Here is a 25138-nt window from a genome sequence, read left to right as displayed (position 1 = left end):
GGACCAAACAAATGACAAGCTGATGTCAAAAAAAAAGAGCTTAAATGATTCAAACTAAATTCAGAGTAACAAAACTACAGCAGTAACAAGTTTGTGTTGGTTAAATGTAGGCTATTTAATAGATTTTACAGTTCAAGATAAAACTTAAAAGTAGTTATACAATTTTATAAAATATTTCAAATTCCTATCGATTCATATTGAGTGCATTATTTAATTATTATACCATAAATATTTAACGTATTTATAGTGAATTATAAAACGGTTAGTTCCATTCCTCAATTCTGATTGGTCAGCAGCTGTGTCGTATTCATGATACGGCACTGCTATGACTGCTTCACTCAACGGTTTTGTGTATCATTGAACCCCCTTAGCAACCACCCTTAGCAACGTAAACACAGCTGTAGCAGTTAGGGACTACTTTTTACAGCGGAAGGCAGTTAATGATTTTACTTTTTTTTTGCTTCGCGTCGTGCCTAACAACGCCCTTCAGCCGTGATTTATTCATGATACAGCACGGCCTCTCGTACCTTATTGCTTAACTATAAATTAGTATTTAAATAATTCACCCTTATAGGCTGTTTGTGTGTGAGCTTAATTTCTGCACTTGCTATACTATATACTTTAGGGTGGTATTTATTACTACAATTTATTATACTGGTAATTTTATTATAAATCGAAAAGCAAGACGTCTTGAAAAATATAGGGAGAGGCAGCTGCATAATAAATAATCCTCTGCTGCCATCTATTGGTTATATTCCATATTATTTTAGCCAAAAATAGACGTTGTTTTCCGTGAAAAGTCATTTTTTCCGATGCCTTTTTTATGAATGAAAAGTGAGTCCTTGAAGTACATTTTATTTCACAGCTGTAGAGTTAGAAAATAATAAAGGCTTTGAAATATTGCAAGATTTTAAAAATGTGTTCACGACTATAAAGGCAAGTTAGTGATTATCAACAATACGATTAAGATGTCCTGGAAGAGAAATATCGCTAGCTAGCTAACGTTAGCCTAAACACGTTATGATAGTGTTTAGCTGTCAGCATTTAAATGTACAACTATGCAGATATGGTGAGTACGGATTACCAGGCTCCGCATTTAAATTAAATGTTGTTAAATAATATGAAACTTAATGTTCATGCCGCTAACATTGTTTATAATGTTGCAATTATATTTTTTCTCAGTTTCTGATAAGAACGAGGCACTATCAGTCTCAAGAGTGTCCACCTAATATATAGCACATATAAAATGAGCTTCAGCGGAAGTTTACGAGCTGGCTTATCTTTATGAGGAAGTTCTAAAGAATGCTCCGCGCATAAGGTCAATTCAGCGACGAGTATATAGTGAGGGCCAACCAATGAAAGAATAAAGATCGCAATGATGAGCAGTGTAAGGAGCTTTGGTAACAAAACGGATGCACTATGATAAATTACATCCAGTTTACTAAGCAGAATTTTGGAGGCTATTTTATAAATAACATCGCCAAAATCAAGAATTGGTAGAATATAGTAAGTTTTACAAGGGCGTATTTGGCAGCATAAGTGAAGGATGCTTTATGACGAAATAGGAAGCCAATTCTAGATTTAATTCTGGATTGGAGATAGTTTATATGAATCTGGAAATTAAGTTTACAGTCTAACCAGACACCTAAATATTTGTAAGAGTCCACATACTCTAAATCAGCCCCGTCAAGAGTAGTGATGGTAGCCTGGTTTGCCGCTATGGGCAGTGTTCGATTAAAAAGCATGCATTTGGTCTTACTAGCATTTAAAAGCAGTTGGAGATCACGGAAAGCGTATTGTATGGCATTAAAACTAGTTTGAAGGTTAATTAACACAGAATCCAAAGAAGGGCAGGATGTATATAAAATTACATTTTACAATATTCAAATAGAAAGCAGTTATGTTAAATAGTAAAAATATTTCTCAATATTACTTTTTTGCTGTATTTTGGATTTAATAAATGCAGGCTTGGTGAGCATTAGAGACTTCTTCAATTTTATTTGTTTCACACAACTATAAAAAAAAAAAGGTTCAACAGCAAAAAGTTCCTATTAGCTGGTTTTGGATGACATCTTGTGGTCGTACCCTATCTGTGCAACTTAACAGCTGATTATTTGCAGGGCTGCATATCTGCTTTCCTGCAGCTTTTAGTTCCACATGAGCTCAAACACAACAAAACAAACTGAGGCTTTGAGCATCTAAGTAGTACCATACAGGTAGATCTCCAAAAGCAGGACTAAACTGCTCTTGTTTGGGGGACACCTTACAGAGATAAACACGTCTATTAAAGAAAACCTTGTCTGAAGGTGTCTTTCACTGCTGAGTGAAAAGACCAGTCTGTGCCTGTAAATTATGCCTGTTCAGATCCACCTTAGCTCCAAGTATCAAAATATGCAGTCGTAATTGCTGTGGCAATGCAATTACGCCACCTCTGAGCAGCATTAAACAGTCTGCGTAAAGAGACCTAAATGCAACTTCAGAAGCAATTCTGTGCCACATTTGCAGTATAAACTTGGTTTGAGAATCAGAAACAATCGCAGCTTTTTTATACTTACGATATATGGAGAAAAATCACCAAACCAGTAGCGTATGTTGGCAGTTTGTTGAATCAAACAAATTCACTTAATGTTAAGAAATTATTTATTTAGTGGACAATTGAACATGATATTATATGAAATTTAATGAATTTAATGATTCTTTATCCTAAAACGATAATGAACAAGATTTTATTCAAATAAATAAAAACGTAATCTTTTTCATTAACCATTTATTAATTTAATTTAGTTTGAAATGGAATGAAAATTAAGATCTAGGCTATGTTCTCTGACTTTATGTTCATTTTAAACAAGTTTAAGTTGCGAGCCACATTTGCTTTAAGACACATAACCGCTTAGTTATATGTGACCCTGGACCACAAAAAGTGTAAATTTATTGAAATTGAGATTTATATATCATCTGAAAGCTAAATAAATAAGCTTCCCAGTAATGTATGCTAGGATAGGACAATATTTAGCTGAGATACAACTATTTGAAAATCTGGAATCTGAGGGAGCAAAAAAATCTAAATATTAAGAAAATTGCCTTTAAAGTTGTCCAAATGAAGTTCTTAGTAATACATATTACTAATCAAAAATTAAGTTTTGATATATTTACAGTAGGAAATTTACAAAATACCTTCATAGAACATGACCTTTACTTAATATCCTAATGATGTTTGGCTTAAAAGAAAAATATTTAATTTTGACCCATACAATGTATCGCTGGCTATTGCTAAAAAATATACCTATGACTGATTTTGTGGTCCTGGGTCACATATGTTAAATGCCCACCAGGTGCCGCCAAATATTTATATTTAGACATTGCCCCCAAATCGACTGAACTTGAGCTGATTAGGTCTAATTTTAATGTCGCAACATCTGTAGTGACTGCCAGTGTACTAAAAATGCGGTCGTAATTGGGAAAGTTCGCAGAAATAGGGCACTACATGAGACCTTCTTAAAATTAAATCAGACTATTAACTAATAAGCAATTTAATCTAATAAATAACTATGCCATCCTCAAAAAAAATTAAAAAAGTGAAATAAAACGCATAGAACTACAACTGAACATTCAAATACACTTAACACTCTGTGGAATAATTAAGTACATAACTTCACACAATAAATCTTGGCGTTTCATTTATTTTTGCAATTAAAAAGCTGTAGAGTCATAGGGATTGTCCGTATTTTTTTTGTCCGGGACTCCTCCTGGCTTATGGCGTCACGCTGCTTCTCTTACTGTACAGTGTAGCACTTGAGACTGAGACGCGCGCTCACGGCAGCTGCTCATAACGGTCCACAATCAAGAGACTGACTGCATCTACAAAAAAGTAAGTGTGATTAATATGCTTTGGCTTTTATTTCCTCACCGGGGTTTTCATCGGTTAGTGGTGTATTGCTGTTCGCGTCGCTATCTACCACTGAGTTGCCACTTTCCTTACTATGAACTGCTGTTTCCGACACTTTTGATCGAGTTTATGTGTTTTAATCGCTGTGTCTGACACTTGAAACTCGCATGAAATTGCCTGTGTGAGTGTGTAGGTCTTCTGAATGTCTTCATCTGTTTCTTTGGATTTCACAATCCGTTTCAACTTGCCTGAGGTTCATCCACCCACCGGAGACAGTCTTTTATCTTATAAAGAATCTGAACTGAGCTGTTACAGAGTTTAAAACTTGCATTAAGCCTACTACTGCGCAATAACTAGAGAATTGGCAGAAAATGTATTTTGCGTCATATTTTAGACTGATCAATGTAACCGTAACCGATGCAATTTTTATTAGCATCAGGACTCGAACCTTCAGGAATTCTCTCATGTCAAACTACTAAGAAGCTCATCTTAAATAATATATACCGGCTCCGCAGATTTAATGTTTAATTAAACAGCCTGAACATGATTTTCTTCCACATTTCTCCTCATAAGTCATCTACATACATTTTTTGTAGAGATATACAATGTGACAAGGTGCAGATGTTTGAACTCTGTCTGGAAGGTACCTTGACTAAAAGTTTTTTGTTTGCTTATTTTTTAATTCCTTTATTGGGCACAGGATTAAACATTACAGCAGTATTTTAGCAATTTATATTGTTTAAATATTGTATAAAGCCATGTCACTAAAAAGCAGCCATAATTTTTTAAAACTCGTATACTTGTAAGACAAGTTCAGTCCTGAAAATGTCCACCGATGCCTGAAGGTCTGTGACATTAACATTTAATTTAACAGTATGCACTGAGATTCTCTAGACGCCACAGACCGGTATATCCTAACATACCCTGAAGGTGTTTGCTAAAATATGATTGTGCAATATAAGTTTTGGGAAATGTTGCACATCCTTATTTCACAGGCATTTCCTCTGAATTTCTGAAACAAAAGGTGGAACAATTGTTCTTTCACAGAGCAGATCCTGCAGCCTTATAAACACACACACACACACACACACAAAACAAATAAAAATAAAAGTGAAATTTGTTTCAAGTGAGGCTGTACCCACAACAGCAATTTTACCATGCTATTTTACAACAACGCCCATTTGCTTAAAATTTAAACCCATATTTGCTTATATGATGTATTTCTGTGTGAACTGTCTTATAACATTACATAAAAAATATAACTTATATAACTTTCAGTAGCTAAACGGTGAGGCTCTGTGGGGATCTACTGGTTTTAAACATATTTAGAAAAGTCCAAACACATAGTAATTAGTTTAATTGATAATCTGCTGGATTCATTAGTTAGTAGTTTCAAAACATCTCAGACTGTTGTGCGTGAGACCTTCCCAGTAGGCTACAGCTGTGCTTTTTCTCTAAAGGCGATTCACTGTGTGTGCTTTCTTCCCCAAGGTGGTAGCCATGGAAACCACTGATGTGTATTGCTGGAGAGCCTTTATAGTTCATGATCAGACTTAAGAGGATGCTGAGTTGCACTCAAACACTATCCTACTTTTGATTACTGAAAGCAAGCAACGTTTGATCCTTAAGCTTGCATACACCGCACTTAAAGCTGCGTAGTCAGAACTTCTATTTGTAAATGAATAATTCAAATAATTTAATCACTTTGCACAATATTTGAAGCAATCATTGAAAACATACATGCACCAAAAAAAAATCCATAGAAGGATGACAATTAAACATAAACGAGAAAATAAATGTAGTGACTTATTTCAGACTATATAGGCAATTTATTGTGCAAACCTTCATAGAGGCCATAGGGCTTTTTATTCTCTGTTTGTGTTTAAGAGGATGGTAGACGTGCCTGGACACGAACAAATATTTCTATAAGCCATACTTCAAGACATGTAGTGGCAAAGTGTGGACTCTCATAGGCAGTTTTGGGAGTAACTACTTACATGTTATGACGTTACGTAATTTAAATACAATATAAGCGTAACTGTAATCTGTCAAAGTTACTGAGAAAAATGTGTAATTAAATTACAGTTGTTTATGAAAATGTTAACGGTTACATCTGAATACATAATTTAATATTTACTATTTCTTGTTATGATTTTAAATCTGTTTTTAACTTCAGAACGATCTCAAAGTACAAAGATGTGCTAAAATCTGATTTTGTGTGGTGAATTTTATTAGAGTTTTAATACAATTCAAGAGATTAAGGATTTTAAAAGTTGGTTTGATTGCTTCGATTGTCCTCATTTGTAAGTTGCCTTGACTAAAACGGTCTGCTAAAGGACTAAATGTAAATGCAAATTTAGAAAAGTAATCGAAAAGTAATCAAATGAAATAGATAGACTACTTATTACCTTTTGAATAAGGTAACTTGTAATCTGTAACCGATTATATTTCCCAAGTAATTTTCCCAACACTGCTCATAGGTTTAGGATAAACAAAAATTGTCTTATATTACTGATGTAGACCAATATGGAAAGTGCTGTAGGGTGGCTCTACAATGACTAATCTTACTGTGATTAAATTAGGGCTGGGCGATATGGCAAAAAAAATTGTCACAATATTTTTTTTTATATCAGTCGATATCGATAATTATCACGATAAATGTCAAATCTACAATATTATCTATAAATACTAGGGCTGGGCGACAATTCGATAACGATAATTATCACGATATAGATTTTTCCGATAAAACGATAATGACAGTTCGATAAGCTTCCGGATGCCGCACGCCACGCAGTGTATTTACAGCTACAGGGCTCTACAGTGCGACCATTTCACTCGCATTTGCTACTAAAAATTAGTACATGCGACTGTAAAAAAAATGTTTAGGAGTACCATGTGCGACTGTCCCGATCAGCATATTTGTGTTTGCTCTCAGCGGAGCTTCAAAGGTTTCTACGTGTTTTTGCAACGTTGAGTAATGTATCACAGACATATCTCACGAATCCTTTCATAAATAAAGTGTAGACAGAGTGTAAATAAGAGACTGATTGTGCAGTGTAGAGAGCGTCGTTGTTTATAATAGAGCTTTGTGATATCGCGAACTAAGATAAGTGACAGCTTTTAATAATTTTTAAGGGAGTTTGTAAATGACATTGATCTAATACAGCAGTTAAATAATCAAGAAGTTATTATTAAGTGACTTTGACTGACTACAACACTATTGCCTGATTTGCTTTATTTCGTCGTCAAAAGTAGTCTGAAACAAGTCACAACTGCACGCATCTCCATTCAAACACAGCGGTGTTTCGTTTATGAATGAAACGTGCGTTTTCAAACGAATCTAGTGAAATGATTCAATTTCCCATTCATAAAGACAGACACTTGAATCAAAAGAATGATATGATTCAGTAAATAAATCCGTGTCTTGGCGACACCTGCTGGCAGATCTATTCAGTTATTTAAATCTTTAATATTTCTGTATTCAAACTTTTATATTTTAATAAACATTTTATATTTTAATAAACATTAATCAATGATTCTGATTGCACTCATGTCACCCCTGAGCCTAATTAAACATGAAAAGGTAAAAACAAAGGTAAAAAGCAAAATTCCCCTGTAAATCACTTTGAGGAGTCAAATATCACCTCGTAATAGGAAGGCTAATTTTTTATCAGTGTTTTGATTATTGTTTAGAATGTGCTCCTAAAATTTTACAGAAGTGCTCCTAGCAAGAAAAGTAAGCGTAGAGCCCTGAGCCATTATTTTTTTTTATTTATATTGTCAGACAGCTAAAACATTTTACAAAATGTGTTAAATCAGCTGCACAAAGGGATAGGCATGCTGAAAAGATTTGTCTATTCTTATTTTTGTTGAATGATAAATATACTTAAAAATCACTTAAACTCTCCATTTACAGTCAGAGCCATGTTACAAGTGCTGTATCATATTACAGTTCTTTTTTTTTTTATAACAAAAACGTTTTATATATTCTATTAATATTAATAAGATTGTATTTATTAGGGCTGGGCAATATGGCAAGAAAAATTATCACGATATTTTTTTTTATATCAGTCGATATCGATAATTATCACGATAAATGTCAAATCTACAATATTATCTATAAATACAATCTTATTAATATTAATAGAATATATAAAACGCATCCGGAAGTGCAGGGTACAAAATGCCTGCGCTGCGTTACGCAGAGTGCGTAAACATTATTGAGTGCTTATCGAACTGTCATTATCGTTTTATCGAAAAAATCTATATCGTGATAATTATCGTTATCGAACTATCGCCCAGCCCTAGATTAAATTACTGATAAACACTGAATGAAAAAAAAATGTAGTTATCACAGTCAGCAGCATGTGATCCTTGTTGATGAATGCTTGTTCTGACCACTTTTTAATCAGGACTGTTACATAACTGTTAATTAACATTAAAAAAAATGTTCTTCTGAAAATATTTGACAACTAAATGTGTTATAAAGAATTGCACATGCATATTCTTGTAAAATTCTTACAATTTATTATTTTCATTTTCTTGAACTCCTGGTTGATCTCTGGTGGTGTTATTGTGCAGACAATATCAAACTTCCTTAAAGAATATACAGTCAGTCTAAAAATTATACATACACCAGATATCATTTTTGATATTTTTTATTACTAGTGGGTGCAGGACACTGTAGTTCATTTATGTAAGTGAGGATAGCAAAATAAACGGTGACATATTATACTTAAAAATTCTTCATGCCAGGGGCGGACTGGCCATCGGGAGAACCAGGAGAATTCCCGGTGGCCTGGCAGCCAATTTGGCCCGCTGCCCTCCAATTTTTATTATTATTATTTTTTAATATTGTTGTTGCTATTGTTTTTGTTGCCTGCCGAATGCACTAAAGTGGTTATTTCAGAATTTGCCATTCAATAATAAAACTATAAAATAAATCATGAATCGGTTAGTCTTGACTGGCAACGAGTTTCGCCTCGCGCGCGCTCCGCATGTCAGCCAAAAGGACGCGAGACTCAAGACTGGAGTGGAAGTGCCTAGGTGGAGCAGAGACACAAAACTGTCTTGTTTAGGACTTAAAGTGCAGGTCATTTGCATCTGTAAATAGACTATTGTAGTTTTGTCTTTGTTTACTGAAGCATTAAACTACTAGCAAATGTTAGAGGAGCAGTCAATTACTGCAGAATTAACGAATTAACATAATTACAGTTATAAAGCGTAGGAATTTAGCCGTCAAGTATTCACATCATTTTAAAACTAAGGCATTCAACACAACCCTTATGAAAATTAACCTTTCATTAAAGTTGTCCTTAAACCCAAACAATACCTGTTCTTGTCTAAGGACAACTTTGATGAACTTTTTTGATCCACTTCAAATGTTGACTACTGTATACTATGTGAAAACAAATTACAATCAGGTGGCTGTTTTGCAACAAGGCTGAGATGTGTTGATAAAAAAACTGACAGATACAAGAAAATTTGAAGAAGAAAAAAAAAAAGTATACGCACATAAGAGACCGAGAGATTAAAAAAAAAAAAAACTGAAAGGAAATTGGAAGTTCAAGAGATAACCTTTAATTATTTTACACAGTCAAATGTGATGATGATGGCCATATAAATATATATATATATATATTGTCCGTGGTTTCAAAATTTGGTGTTATTGTGTGATGGCCTGGATAAGTGTGAGATTTCCCGGCCTGAAATTTTGTCCCAGTCTGCCCCTGCTTCATACAGTGGACTACATGTACTACATACAGTCAACTAAATGTAATTTGGGACCAAAAATTATCCATACATTTTGACATGACCATGTTTTGCATAAATTATTTATGTTTAATTGCTAATGCGACATTTTTACACAAAATTAAGCATTGCTTGGTAACTGGTCGACAAAGTATTGATAGTCATATTAACAGTTGTCTGAATTTTTGGTTGATTGCAATCAATTACATACCTTTCTATCAAAGTTATTTGACATTATTAAAATGAATATGTTCTTAGACATTTTTTGTAATATATTATTACCATTTTTTAAATAATAGCGAATAAACTATTATAATGTGAGAAATGTTATAACATGAGAAAACGTGTCTAAATAAATTTAGATTTTACTGTATTCAGCAAAAAAAAAAAAAAAAAAAAATATATATATATATATATATATATATATATATATATATATATATATAAACTTATTTATTATGTCCTTTCACCTTTACTTTGTGACAGATATATTATGGAAGGCCACTGATCCTCTCACACTGAATCAAACATGGAAAGAAAAACTTGAGAAGCGGAGTTCGGTAGGAATACACGCCATGGCTGCCCATCGCATTCGATCAGCGAACAACAACACTGTGCTCCCTCGCTGCAAATCTGAGGGTGCACTTATCGATCTCAGTGAAGGAGTGTCAGAGGCCACCCTTACAGATGTTAAAGGTGCCCTTTCTTATTTTAACCTCACATGCCCCTTTTCCACCAAGTGCTGGTTCGGAGCCAGAGATTAGTTTCAAATCGGTCCTTTGTCTTTCGACACCCAAAGCACCAGCTCTGAACCAGGAAAAGTGGTTCATAGTAGCACCAAAAGTTTGCTGGTCTAGAAGTAAGAACCTCTTGCGTCAGGGGCTGGGAGCGAGTTACCGTAACTAATAAGAAACTTTGAAATTCGATTTGTTGTGTTTGGATACCACTGTAAGTTCGGAAAGCCATGAACATCTATAGCAACGCAATGTCCGCCATTGTTGATATTAGCCCTGCAAAGTATTCATTGGCAAAGCTCACTCTTCCCTTGAGGTCAACAGACAGTGGTAGCGCTCCTGCTCTGTCTTTTGAATTCTGCAACCACACCTTTATCTCACTCTCAACTTCAAAATCAGGAGTATTTTCAATCAGCCTCTGAAAAGCAAATAGGCCTATATCAGGGATTCCAAAATCTGGCTTGTGAGATCCACTTTCCTGCAGAGTTTAGCTTCAACTTTGATCAAATCACCCAGCAGTGTTCCTGTGACTTTCTAATGATCCTGAAAACATTGAAAAGCATGTTCAGGTGTGTTTGATTAGGGTTAGAGCTAAACTCTGCAGTAAAAAGTGGATCTCACAAGCCAGATTTGAGAATCCCTGACCAATATAAAACAACAGGCTCTGAAAAGTTCTCTTCTGGTTTGAGCCATTCAAGTTCAATTAAGTGGCTAAAGAATGGCCAGTCAATGATGTCAGTATTCATTACAGGGCTGCCTACACAAAACCTGCATGAGCCCAAAGGTACAAAAGTTACTCTGGGACCAAACGGGCTGGCCCACACTGGGCCATCATTGGATTAATGTGGGCAGTCCGCTAGTGTGGACTGCTCACAAAGAACTCATGGTGAGCTCAAAGCACCTGGGCAAGCCTGCACTGGGCTTGTTTAGGTTTGGTGTGGGCTGGCCCTAGCCCACTGTTCCCACAAAGAGCCAGCATGGGCCCCGCAGGGACATGTTTGCAGGGAGGCTTGTTCAGGATGCATCAGTGCTGCGCGGACCAAACGGTCGTGCGAGCGATTCAAAAGCTTAAAGACTTGTTTGGTCTCTAATTGCTCTTGCAGTGCTTTAGTTTTTTGCGCCAGTCATTCTGCACGGCACCGATGCATCTCGAGCAAGCCTAGTCAGTTTGTGTTTGGTGCTGCCACTCTAGCATTGCTGGGAAAGATGAGACGCATTCAGTGACGTAAGACCTGGCTCTGTGGTGGCTCTCCGGGTTCTTAGAATGCTCGCTAGTCGAACCAACTCCGAACAACGAATAGCACTGGCTCTGAACTAGCACCCTGTTCATACTGGTAGAAAAGGGGTAACAATCAGCATACGGTTAACTTCTAGTTTTACTCTCATTGACTTATTTGTTTATTTATTTTTTAACAGTGCCTTCACCTAGTGCCTTACGACTGGATGCTACTGGCTCATTTGGAGCTGTCAGGGAAGTGATTGCAATTAAGGATTACTGTCCGTCCAGCTTTACCACACTCAAGTTCTCAAAGGGAGACTGTCTTTTTGTTATAGACACATCAGGTGGAGAGTGGTGGTATGCACATAACAGTAAAGAGATGGGATATATCCCAGCTGCTTACGTCCAGCCGATCAATTATCGAGATTCCACATTCAGTGATAGTGGCATGATTGACAGCCTAAGTGACATTTCTGAGGGAATGAAAGAAATGAATATCTCGGGGGAGTGGACAGGGTCTGCCAAGACCACAGAATCTAGAAACGACAATCCTTTTGTTAATAAACGGATGTCAACGAACCCTTTCTTAAATGGCACGCTGCAAGGCACCCCTGACCAAAACAGCAAGCAGAATTCAGCAAATGCTTTGTGTTTTGATAACCTCTCACCTCCCATCTCAAACACCAGCAGCACTATTAATATTAATGGCTTTGAGAGTGGGCTATTTGATACAAACAGTATTAGCCCTGGGTCAGGGATTGGCTCAAATTTTCGCAGAGACAATCCCTTTTTTAGGAGCAAGCGTTGCTACAGCATGTCAGAACTGTCTGTCCTGCAGTCCTTGTCTGATGGGAATCAAGGTTCCTTGAGTTTTTTTGGTGGCATGAAGTCACCTAAACCTGAGCATTATCAAAGTAGAGAGGACTTCAAAACAGCATGGCTAAATCACCGCAAACTTACACGATCCTGCCACGACTTGGACTCCATTGGACAAAACCCAGGTTGGGGGCAAACCCAGCCAATCGAGACCAACATAGTGTGCAATCTGGACAGTTCTGGTGGTGCCGTGGAGCTGCCAAATACCAGTATCAGTATTCATATTCCTGAGGGTCACGTTGCACCAGGTGAGACTCAACAGATATCGCTGAAAGCCCTTCTGGACCCACCGTTGGAGCTTAACAATGATAGAAGTACTACTGTAAGTCCAGTGGTGGAAGTAAAACTCAGTAATATGGAAACCAAGACCCCAGTCACTTTAGAGATGAAGGTCTCTGTTGTAGTGAAGATAGAGAGCCGCAAAACTGCAGAGGTGGTGTGTGTGAGAAGCGACTGCAAGGAAGGTCCATATGTCCCGATTCCACATGTATACATGTATGGAGACACAGTTCAAGTGACTCTAGACAATTTAGAGCCTTGCATGTATGTCTCTGTAGTTGCCCAAGCACAAACTGTGGCACCGTATAACACAGTCTGGGAACATGTTGTAAAAAAGGTTACTCTTGGGGTATACGGGCCCAAACACATCCACCCGTCCTTCAAGACAGTGGTGGCCCTTTTTGGCCATGACTGTGCTCCAAAGACGTTACTAGTGAGTGATGTAAAAAAGCTCTCTCAGTCAACTCTACCTGTCATTCTCCAGCTCTGGGGAAAGCACCAGTTTGTACTAACAAAACCTCAAGACCTCCAGGTTGGTGTGTATTCGAACATGTCAAATTATGAAGTAAAAGCCAATGAACAGGCAAAAACCATGAGGGGATTTCAGATCAAACTTGGCAAGGTGGCCCGCCTCATCTACATGATCGCAGCACGTGATTCAACAGACATTTCAGACTTCACTTTGCGGATTCAGGTCAAGGATGATAGGGACTGTATCTTGGGCCAGTTTTGCGTCCAGACCCCAACCCCACCACCAAAAACAAGCACAAGAAGCTCTGTTCAAAGACGCTTCCTCAAGAAAAAGGAAGTGAGCAAAATCATACTGTCTCCTCTTGCGGTGACCACAAAGTACCCTGTGTTTCAGGACAGACTAGTCAAAAACCTCAAATTTGCTAAGTTTCTGAAAACTGTTATAAGACAGTCTAAGAGCCTGTATTTGCTCGAGTATCTTAAAGGCGACATAGTGGCCCTTTTGAGTGAGGAAAAAATTAAACTTAAAGGACATCTATGGACCAAAGAGTGGTACATCGGATACTACCATGGAAGAATTGGGTTGGTGCATGCAAAAAACATTTTGATCATGGGAAAAGTCAAACCTGTCAATTTCAAAGGGCATGATCTTACGACTACAATCCTTTTAGAGCAGATCCTAAAGCCCTGCATGTGCCTGACGTATATCTACGCATCAGTGCGGACAATACTGATGGAAAATGTGGCAAGTTGGAGAGTGTTTGCTGACGCTTTGGGCTACGTCAATCTGCCTCTGGCACATTTCTGTCGGACAGAGCCAGAAAGTGAACCTGAAAAAGTGGCTTCTGTTCTTGAGAAGCTCAAAGAAGACTGCAACGCAGCTGAGGGCAAGGAGAGGAAGTCTTTCCAGAAGGAACTCATGAAGGTAAGCTTTGACATGAAAGTAGGGCCTTGTCCACACTAATAAGTTTTTGTTTAAAATGCATATTTTCTCTGCATCTTCATTTTTTATTATTAATATGCATTGCTAAGAACTTCATTTGGACAAATTTAAAGGCCATTTTCTCAATATTTTTATTTTTTTGCACCCTCAGATTACAGATTTTTAAATAGTTGTATCTCGGCCAAATATTGCCCAATCCTAACAAACCATACATCAATGGAAAGCTTCTTTATTTTTAAATTTCAAATAATTGACCCTTATGACCCAAATGATCCTGCCAGAAGAATTGCGTGAAAACTTATAATATCTGTTCTGTCTGTAAATCATCTCAGTGAGCTGTTTTAAGGTTTTGTATGCGCAGTATAAAGCGAATGTGACTTTTGAAACTTTTGGTAAATGCTAAACCTGGTTGTGCATTGAAGGTACCTTTGTAGAAACTATTTTAAAAAGGAGTAAAACATGTTTGAATAATTTATTGAAGGTAATTTACTTAAAACGGGCAAGCTGATAATCATTTCCGTGTAATGGCCCATAACTGATAAATGGCCGATATTAAAATAAGATATTTTTCGAACTAAATTAAAAATGTATACACATGCATACATTTTTTATTTATAATGCTTGCAGCTGCAAAGAGAGACAAGAGAAGAGTGACACTTTTGAAAGTTAACAAGTCAAAAGTCTTAAAGTCATCAACAGAAATATATCCTACCTAAAATACAAAAATGCCTTTACTGAAAATTAAACAAAAAACTTAATAAAGCTGCATGCAATTTCCAGAGAGAAAAAAAATAATTTAAAAATTAAATATCAAAATTTAAATAAAATGTATTGGTATGAAACACATTGCTTGGAGTCTGACCTTGTTGGTGTGACTGAAGGATTTACTCTAGTATTTTCAGTTTTGCAAATGAACAGATTTGTATAAATTAAACTATGAATAATATATAATTTCTCTAGTTAATACCAGAGCTTGTAAAATAAATATTTCATAACATTACTCAAAGCATTTGTCACACACACAGATGAGACTTAAAGCAAAGACCAAGTGCTAAACATTTTAAAGTTACCAGCTACCCACTTTGGCATGCTATCCTGAATCAAAACAACACTATATGATCAATATAAGAACCACTCCTAAATAAAATGAAAGAAAAACATTCAATCTCTCAAACAAAACATTATCAATCTCATTTGGTCTATATATTATGATGGTGGATAATGTGCTAAGATGCAAGTTTGTCTGGTCACCTGCCTCAACCACTCTGTGCCACTGTGTCAATAAAGCTTAATGTGAAAAAAATTTGTCAACAGGAACCTGAAGCAGGATGTTTCCCAAGGAAATATCAAGATGCATTTTACAAACACTTCTCTATGATGCATCAGTTATTTTGTATTAATCTTCTAAAAGAAAAGAAACCTCTCTATATCAGACAGAGCTCACACTGAAGATTCTCTAAGTAAAAATCACATTTAAATCATCTATATTTAAACCAGGTCTGTCAATACATTAAAAAAAAATCATATCATGCAGCAACGCAGATCATATGAAGCATGCGCAGACGTTGAAGTAAATCAGGATGAATGTCAGGTACACACATTCTTTATGAACTAAAATTAGCAAGGGTCATCTGTGACCATCTCAAACGTGGCAACAGACCCGAGAGTGTAAATGCCGGAAGATGCGAACGTGTTGAAGGAGAATCTTACTTGTGCAGATGTTTCCTTTTTTATTGTTAGAATTTACACAGAAGCATCAAATATGGAACAAGAGACGCCCTAAACTACACAAACCCCCCACACCTACAAATCCACTGCCAGGAGATTGCTAACAAGACATGCATCTGCAAATCTTTGCACGTATGAATAAAGTACTTGCACTTTCAGCGTAGAAAAGAATTAGCATTTTAGAGCAATGGGCTCCCTCTGGAATTTCTAAGGGGTTTTTGATTTATGAATAAAATGATGTCTGTGGTTAACATTACATGAAGAGACCTTCCTGTTTTGTTCTACAAAATAAATGACACACAGTCAAATGTGATTTTTGAAGCCCATTAGAAAATCCCAAAGGAATCTGTGGTGAATTAGTCTTTTGGGCTGGCCTACAAATTGACATTATGACTGAACAGCATTAGAGAACTTTGTAATTCTATTTTTATTCTGTAAAAAATCCAGTTGTAATGCTTACATGTGAAAGTTTTTTTTTATTCTTCAGTATCCTCCCATTTCCCTTAGCCTATTGTTAGAGCAGAAGAGTGGTCCTGTATAAACTGTTAGTGGTTTTTGACAATAGCTTATAAACAGAAGACAGAATGGTCAGCTTATATAAAGGGGCAGGAAGATAATGAAGTATAAGTACTGTAATAAAATTAGATGTTAAAGAAGAGGAAGTCAAAAGAAAAACATGTAAAGAATAAGTCATTTTGTGCTCAGCTGTCTTAATAATGTAAACTGCATTGTGCTGTGATTATATCTAGTGAGCTGAACAGTGTTAAATCAAAGCTAAGCAAATGTACGAGTACGCTGACTAATTCATATGTTCTGTTTAATGAATTTAAAGAATTCTCTGCTTATTAACAATTTTAAACTGATTTGCTCACACAGGCTTTGTGTGTTATAAATTATAGCTTAAATCATGTACTAGTTCAACTTGGTAGATAATGGTGTTAACAATACTACCAATTATATTCCCAGGGAACGTATACTGATTAAAATTTTGGGTTCCACTTTATATAAGGTGGCCTTATCTATTATGTACTTACATCAAAAAAATAAGTACATTTGTACTTATTGTGTTCATACTATATTGCAAAACACTTTTGCTGCTATTGAGGTGGGTTACGTGTTAGGGACAGGTTTGGTGGGTGTTTCAGCATTTCTGTGTAATTGAACCCTTTCCAACAATGACTGTATGATTTTGAGATCCATATTTCCACAATAAGGACAAGTGAGGGACTCATATACAACTATTACAGAAGATTCAAACACTCACTGATGCTCCAGTAGGAAACAATGCATTAAGAGCTGGGGGGGGGGGGGGGGGAACTTTTGGAATTTAAACATCAGGGTAAATTTAACTTATTTTGTTCTTTGGAAAACTTGTAAGTATCATCTGTAGCTTTTGAAGGGCAGTACTAAATAAAGAAAAAATGTACACTTCATTCTGTTCAAAAGTTCTCAGCTCTTAATGCATCGCTTTTCCTTCTGGAGCATCAACGAGCGTTTTAACCTTTTGTAATAGTTGCAACTGAGTCCCTCAGTTGTCCTTAGTGTGAAAAGATGGATCTCAAAATCATACATAATTGTTGGAAATGGTTCACAGACACAAAAAGGCTGAAAAACCAAAGAATTTGTGGGACTTGAAGGATTTTTCTGAAAAACAGCAGACAGTTTAACTGTTCAAGACAAACAAGGGACTCATGAATGGCTATCACTAAAGAAAAATAGCTGTGGATCATTCAGGTAACAACACAGTATTAAGAATCAAGCGTATGTAAACTTTTGAACAGGGTCATTTTTATAAATTCAACTATTATTTTATTTTGTGGACTATATTTAAACATCTTTTATGTGAAATATCTTATTCAAGTCAGTACTAAATAAAATAATAACATGCATTTAGTATGATCCCTCTTATTTTGGTCAAATAATTAACATTTTGCAAATTCTGCAAGGTGTATGTAAACTTTTGACTTCGACTGTATGTGCACAATAAGTGCATTGTATCAAATATTAATTTACATGTAAGTACATAGTAGTTATGGCCACCTAATACAATGTGGGACCAAAAATTGTAGCCTGAATTCACTTCAAGTTACTTTAGATTGAATTTGCCAGAACATTAATATAAAGAAGGAAAGAAACTTTTCTGTAAGACTTTGACAAAATTAGCCAGGTTCACTGGGTACACTGAAGCAAATCAAATAAGTCATTAGTAACAAAGAATCTGCACACCCCAAAAAAAGAAACAAATAAATCATGGAGACAAGAGGCTCAAAGCACTGAGGAGAGTTCAATGAGCTGAATCATTTCCTTTTTGCACTTGTTGATTTTGTCAAAGACGTTTTAGTAAAAAATAATAATGGACCTCAGTTAAAAAGCATCTTATCTGATATGATTTATTTATATTTTGCAGTTTTTCGATTTGATGTGCAGATATTTACTAATGCAGGATATAAATAGAAAATTAGTGAGGTGTCTATAGGACAATGAAGAGAACAAAACTTGGCATTTGTGGGCAAATAGTGAAATGCCTTTCTCATTAGATTTTAAAATGATAACAGAAACCCTACTGTTAATTTCATACCCGTTAAAAGATCTGAAATTTTGTTTGGCTTACTGTTCCTACTATGTCTCTGGAGGGTTTATTTAATAAGTTCCTGACTGTGACAAGGGTCAGGGGTGAGACCCCTCTGGAAACAGGTGCACATGAAAGGCCTTATCTTTCTTTGACTAATGCACACAATCAATGTGTACACAGTGTGATACATTCACACAATACGCTTCTTTTTCACTTGCAGTGAGTGGCACAGAAGAGTGAAAATGGTACTGATAACAATTCGTTTAGCACTCCCTAATGTACAAGTCAACGACATACCTTCCTGTTTGTTTATAGAACAGCATCTTTGATAAGAGGGAACCCATCCAAGACTCCCGCTATCTCTTTAACAGGTCTTCTGGGGCATCAGCGCCGTGTTCCTCCCCCTCAAAGCAGACTTCCTGTCATTCCAAACATTCCAAGCCGTGGAACTGCAATCAGAGATTAGTGGGTTCAGGGCGTGTAACTTTTAAACTCTTGCTGATGTTGTGTGCCTGTGCATTTAGACCTATTTTGAGTATATGAGGAACACCTGCATTTTTGACTAATTTGTATTTGAAAACTGAATGAAATGTAATACAGGCATGTGTAGAAAAATTCAGTCTTTTCGTTTTTGGTATTTCAAGCATGCACAAAGAAAGTGTAAATGTCACATGTCGTCATCATCAGATTACAGTTTCAGACAGATCAGCGAACGTCATATATTCACAAAGGCGCAGTGAATGTAAGTCCTTATTCAGTTTTTTAAATGTCACGCCAAACTCTCAGGGGAGAAAAGAAGGTCATGTTAATAAGACAGAACACTTGCCAACAGCACAGCCGGATATTCCTCCCTAACATTTCCCTTGTCCAAGGGGCCCGGAGTCACTCTCATTATACTGTGTTCACAGTAGCATGCACGTCGCTTCCTGCATATCGCCACATTTATCAAAGCGCCTAGCTTGATAACTTGAGCTCTGGATTGGTCTGGATCTTCTGAGGCGGTGCTTAGAAAACTACTGATACTATCTTAGTTTTGTAGTTTGTGTTGTTGGGTTACTAATTAGAACAGGTTGTGTCAACCACAGAGGGTGAAAAATACCACTTTTTAAAATAGAAGATTGGGTATGATATTATGAAGTCAGATATTAATAATAGAACACAACTACACTACCAGTCAAAAGTTTATGAACAGTACGATTTGTAATATTTTTTGTTTAATGTTTCAGTCTCTTCTGCCTGCATTTTATTATGATGTTGAGTGTTTTCAGGTTTTCAGCATTTATTTGAAATAGAAATCGTTTCTAACATTATAAATGTTTTTATCTTTTTTGATCAATTTAAAGCATCCTTGCTAAATAAAAAATAAAAGTATTAATTTCTATAACACCCCCCGAAAAAAGAACTTACTCAACTGTTTTATATATTGATAATAATAATACCAAAAAATATTGAACAGTAAAACAGCATATTAGAATGATTTCTGAAGGATCATGTGACACTAAAGACTGGAGTAATGATGCTGAAAATGTAGCTTTTGATCACAGGAATAAATTACATTTTAAAATATATTCAAATAGAAATCAGTTATATTAAATAGTAAAAATATTTCAAAATTTTAATTCATTGTGAGTGGAAGAGATTTCTTTAAAAAGCATTGCAAATCTTACTGTTCAAAAACGTTTGACTGGTTGTGTATACAAAGTACTAATTTCAGAAAATTGATTTGAAGGCTATTTGCATACAGTTTCATTGTCATATTTTTAGGCATTTTAAGAATAAGTGGAATAAATGCGTTGTAACTGGAATGCATGTGTATTAAAATTATGGCAGAGGTTGATATACTGCTATTTTAATGTTATAGCTATAGATAAATGGTTAATATTTAAATTCTTAATGAAAAATAAAATGCAAAAAAAACAAAAATCAATAGTTGTAAATGTTACAAGACAATTTAGGCATGATAATATTATAACTTACAGTATGAAAAATTTATATTCCTTTTAAAGTTAAGATTTTAGACATACGCTGACCTAAAAATAAATATTCTATTATTTACTCAATCTCATGTCATTCCAAAAGGTGTTAGGGACAGGCTTGGTGGGTGTTTCAGCATTTCTGTGTAATTGAACCCTTTCCAACAATGACTGTATGATTTTGAGATCCATATTTCCACAATAAGGACAAGTGAGGGACTCATATACAACTATTACAGAAGATTCAAACACTCACTGATGAAAACATTTGGAATTTAAACATCAGGGTAAATTTAACTTATTTTGTTCTCTGGAAAACTTGTAAGTATCATCTGTAGCTTTTCAAAAGGTATGACTTCATATGGGGAGCGCAGAAGAAAATAAAGAAAAAAAAGTATATATTTATAAATATATATATTATATATATATATATATATATATATATATATATATATATATATACATATATATATACACACAGTATATATTTATATTTATTATTATTATTATTTATTTTTTTAATATGGGGATTAAAACATGCAACATTATTTAATTTATGAAAACACCATGACATAAAGTGGAGTTATAATCTTTGCATAGTGGCTTTGTGATCATAAACTCATGGTCTGACTGTTTATCTCTCATTCAGGCTCTTCTAAAGATGGACTGTCAGGGCCTGGTGGCACGGCTGGTCATGGACTTTGTGCTGTTGACTACAGCGGTGGAAGTGGCGGGTCGCTGGAGGGAGCTTGCTGAGAGACTAGCTAAAGTGTCCCGGCAGCAGATGGAAGCATATGAAGCTCCACACAGAGACAGCAGGGGACAACTGGACAGTGAGGTAAAACAAACACTGAAAGCATTCAAGTAAATAGTTCAATGAAACCTGATTTTTTTTTTTTTTTGTCATCATTACGGGAACCCTTCATGCTTTTTTTTTTTGTTTGTTTAACTAAACTGTACAGTGCCTTGCGAAAGTATTCATACCCCTTCATTTCTTTTTACATTTTGTTATTTTGCTGCCTTAAACTGTTTTAAATCACTTTTTTCCACATCAATCTACACAGCATGCACTATAATGACAAAACAAAAACAGAATTGTCACAACTTAATAAATTTATTAAAAAAAAATGAAATAAGTACATTGCATAAGTATTCATACCCTTAACTCAGTTCTTTTTGGGTATCAACATTTGGCAATTATCTGTCATTCTTCTCCTCACCTCTTCACCTCTCAAGCTCTGTCAGCTACCGGCACACTTTACTTTAGGGATGGTACTCTGCAGGTTATGAGCAGTGCCTGGTTTCCTTCAAACATAATGCTTGGAATTTAGGTTCATCAGACCACAGATTCTTGTTTCTCACAGTCTGAGTGTGCTTTAGGTATTTTTTATTTTTTTTGCACATTCCAAGTATGTTTTTATGTGTCTTCACTGAGGAGAAGATTGAGTCTTGCCACACCACCGTAAAGCCCAGATCGTGGAGTGTTGCAGTGATGTTTGTCCTTCTGTAAGTTCTTCCCATCTGCATATATGATAATGGAGTTCAACTAGAGTGACCATCAGGTTCAGTCACCATTCTAGCCAAGGCCCTTCTCCATCAGTTGCTCAGTTTGAGCAATTGCTCTAGGAAGAGTTGTGTTTTTTTTTTTTTTTCAAACTTATTCCATTATAGACCACGGATGCTTCTGTGAACCTTTAATGCAGCAGATTTTTTTCTAAACTCTTCCCCAGATCTGTGGCTTGATGCAGTCCTGTCTCTGAGCTCTTGTGGTTTTTGCCCTGATATGCGTTTTCAGCTGTTAGATCTTTTTTTAAGATGTGTGTGCCTTTCCAAATCATACCCATTCAATTGAATTTGCCACAGGTTAACTTTAATCAAAGTGCAGTAACATCTACAAGCAATGTGAATGCTCCTGAGCTAACTGTCGCAGATAAGGGTATGAATACTTATGCAATGGAATCATTTAAGGTTTTTAATTTTTTATAAATTTGCAAAGATGTTAAAAAACTGTTTTTGCTTTGCCATTATGGTGTATGGACTGTAGATTGATGTGGAGAAGAAAAAAGTGTTAAAGCAACATAAAATGTGTGAAAAAATGAAGAGGTATGAACACTTTCGCAAGGCACTGTACATTTTTGTACGAATCACATAATTCAAATTCACACAAAAAATACTCATGCCATCTTGTGAAATACTAATGTTTTCTCATGAGATCAGCGTTTGGTGCACACTGAAATGCTTATGGCCTGGCTTAGACTGTAGAGCAGTGACAGTACAGACAACCCACAGGTCATGACTATAGTGTTTTTGCATCCAACTCAGACGAGGAACCTGAATGTTCTACCAACAATTGATGACATTATGAACTTCCTCTTGCACTTACTGGGTTGTGATATTTGCAAACAGGTTGTGTATATAGTCTTTTTAGGGAACTATTTTCAGGGCACCTAAATGTCACATTCATCCAGGTTTGCATGTCAGACTCAAATGAATCTTTACTTTTTTTTTTTTCGTTTGTAAAGGCCATGTGGAAACCTGCCTATGATTTCCTGGTTACATGGGCAGCCCAGATTGGGGACAGTTACAGGGATGTGATTCAGGAACTTCACACTGGATTGGACAAAATGAAGAACCCCATTACCAAGCGCTGGAGGCACATCACAGGCTCCCTCATCCTTGTCAACTGTCTAGATCTCCTACGGAGCTCTGCTTTCAGCCCCTGCTCTCAAGATGACTGCGCCATATAAAGACTGCCTACATCACCTGACTTTCACAAGACTCAGATACACCTGATTTCAATTGTATTCATTGGTTTTATATATATATATATATATATATATCAGTGGCGATTTCTTTAAGACTGCAAGGGAAGCTCAGCTTCCCCTATAATGTCACAAAATTAATGGTCAAATTACGTACTATTGTATTAACATTTTATTGACTAAAAATGCGTTAGAAAACGTTCATCTCAAAGACGAATTCGTTCAGAATCAGTTAGATATAGCAGGTCGGCTGACTTGATTTTCTTCTCATACATTCCCGTAGCGTCACAGTGCATTTCCCCATTGAAGCCCAGCGTCCATTGACTTCAATGGGGCTAGTGATGGGTCGTTCTTGAACGATTCGTTCAAATTGAACGAATCTTTAATGTGACTCGGGAAGAACGAGTCGTCTCCGGGAGTGATTCGTTCAGCCGCGCATGCGCAATTGCGCAACTATGAACGAACGACTCAACCCGAAAGACTCGAGAGATGAACTAATCAATTCTGTATCCGGCTCAGACTGCATAGGTAAAGCGTATGGGGCTGTCACGTGATGAACGAACGACTCAAACCCGAAAGACTCGAAAGATGAACTAATCAATTCTGTTTCCGGCTCAGACTGCATAGGTAAAGCGTATGGGGCTGTCACGTGATGAACGAACGACTCAAACCCGAAAGACTCGAAAGATGAACTAATCAATTCTGTTTCCGGCTCAGACTGCATAGGTAAAGCGTATGGGGCTGTCACGTGATGAACGAACGACTCAAACCCGAAAGACTCGAGAGATGAACTAATCAATTCTCTTTCCGGCTCAGGTAGCATAGGTTAAGCTTATAGGGCTGTCACGTGATGAACGAACCCGACAGATAGAGGTGAGGGAGCTAATCATAGACTGAAGACCCAGGTAAACAATGAATTAATCTTTTCTGTTTCTAATAGCATTATAGTTTTGTCTTGTTTGTAGTGTGATCAACGTTTGTATAATCAGTAGATGTGTTATGGAAGTATCACGTAGCTTTTTAATCATATTTTGGTAAAATGAACGAAATGAACAAAATGACTCGAAAAAAGATTCGTTCATTTTGCTGAACGAGACTCAAAGATCCGAGTCGGTAAAATGATCCGAACTTCCCATCACTAAATGGGGCTGCTTTGAACGTTTTTTTTCAGTGCTTTGAAACTAGACGGTCATTGGATAAACGCTGCGATTATGTCCCGCCCACGGACGCTCAGCATCTCTGGGGGTGAATGAGGAGTGTATATATATATATGTATATATATATTCTTAAAATCACTTGTATTTTTGCACAATAGATTCGTTAGCCATGGTGTTGCACAGTAAACTGTACATTGAACCAAATTACTGAAAATTGTATTGCTGATGTTTTAATAAGCAAAGGTCTCTATCTCATGTAAAATTCTAATGTAAAAGGATATGATTGTTCAGTTTTTTTATTCTTTGCATATCATCATGATTTTATACATGTAAATTGTGTACAAACGATTCGCTTTTACATACTTCTACATTTTTTCACTAATACTGTAACATAATCTTTCTCTTTTGTTTTTGTTTTGTGATGCCAACTACACTGTATGCTAAACTGCCTGTTTTACTTAGCTCTAAGTGTCTGTTGTTTATGTTGTTCAGTTTTAAGTAGCCTAATGTTTTTATAAGTGAAAGTAAATGTTAGAATGAAAAGTAAAATGGAAAAATAAAACCTTATCAGCTTAATAAAAAGATAAACCACAATAGAGTGTTTTCACAACACATCATTAATTGGCCATATTGGCAACACTGAGCGTAAACAACACTACTGAACCAAACAGAACTTGCAAATTTTGCTGATTCTACTGCTGAAAATGATCAATTATTGTCATGTTTTGGGCTGTATTAATCGGTCGGACCAGGAAAGACATTTGAAGTACTATAGACTGCCAAAAGT

General features: G+C 36.1%; 1 protein-coding gene across 1 annotated transcript; it reads left to right on the top strand.

The window, feature by feature from the left end:
* The first annotated feature begins 3798 nt into the window (after positions 1-3798).
* sh3bp4 (SH3-domain binding protein 4) lies at positions 3799-24945 on the top strand. The gene is made up of 5 exons (XM_073845541.1): positions 3799-3868; positions 10124-10333; positions 11788-14141; positions 21082-21270; positions 22955-24945. Exons 2-5 carry the CDS (start codon positions 10213-10215, stop codon positions 23177-23179), a joined length of 2889 nt encoding a protein of 962 aa, XP_073701642.1. The 5' UTR covers positions 3799-3868; positions 10124-10212; the 3' UTR covers positions 23180-24945.
* Positions 24946-25138: the final 193 nt, after the last annotated feature.

Source organism: Garra rufa, chromosome 8, assembly GCF_049309525.1.
Source record: "Garra rufa chromosome 8, GarRuf1.0, whole genome shotgun sequence".
In the NCBI taxonomy this organism is placed as follows: domain Eukaryota; kingdom Metazoa; phylum Chordata; class Actinopteri; order Cypriniformes; family Cyprinidae; genus Garra; species Garra rufa.
Note: the sequence above shows the minus strand (reverse complement) of the source record. Positions and strands in the feature narration are given on the sequence as shown.

Coding starts and splice junctions, on each gene's coding strand:
- sh3bp4 (XM_073845541.1), top strand. CDS start 10,213: ATGGCTGCCCATCGCATTCGATCAGCGAACAACAACACTGTGCTCCCT. Junction 10,334..11,787: donor CACCCTTACAGATGTTAAAG/GTGCCCTTTCTT, acceptor ATTTTTTAACAG/TGCCTTCACCTAGTGCCTTA. Junction 14,142..21,081: donor TCCAGAAGGAACTCATGAAG/GTAAGCTTTGAC, acceptor TCTCTCATTCAG/GCTCTTCTAAAGATGGACTG.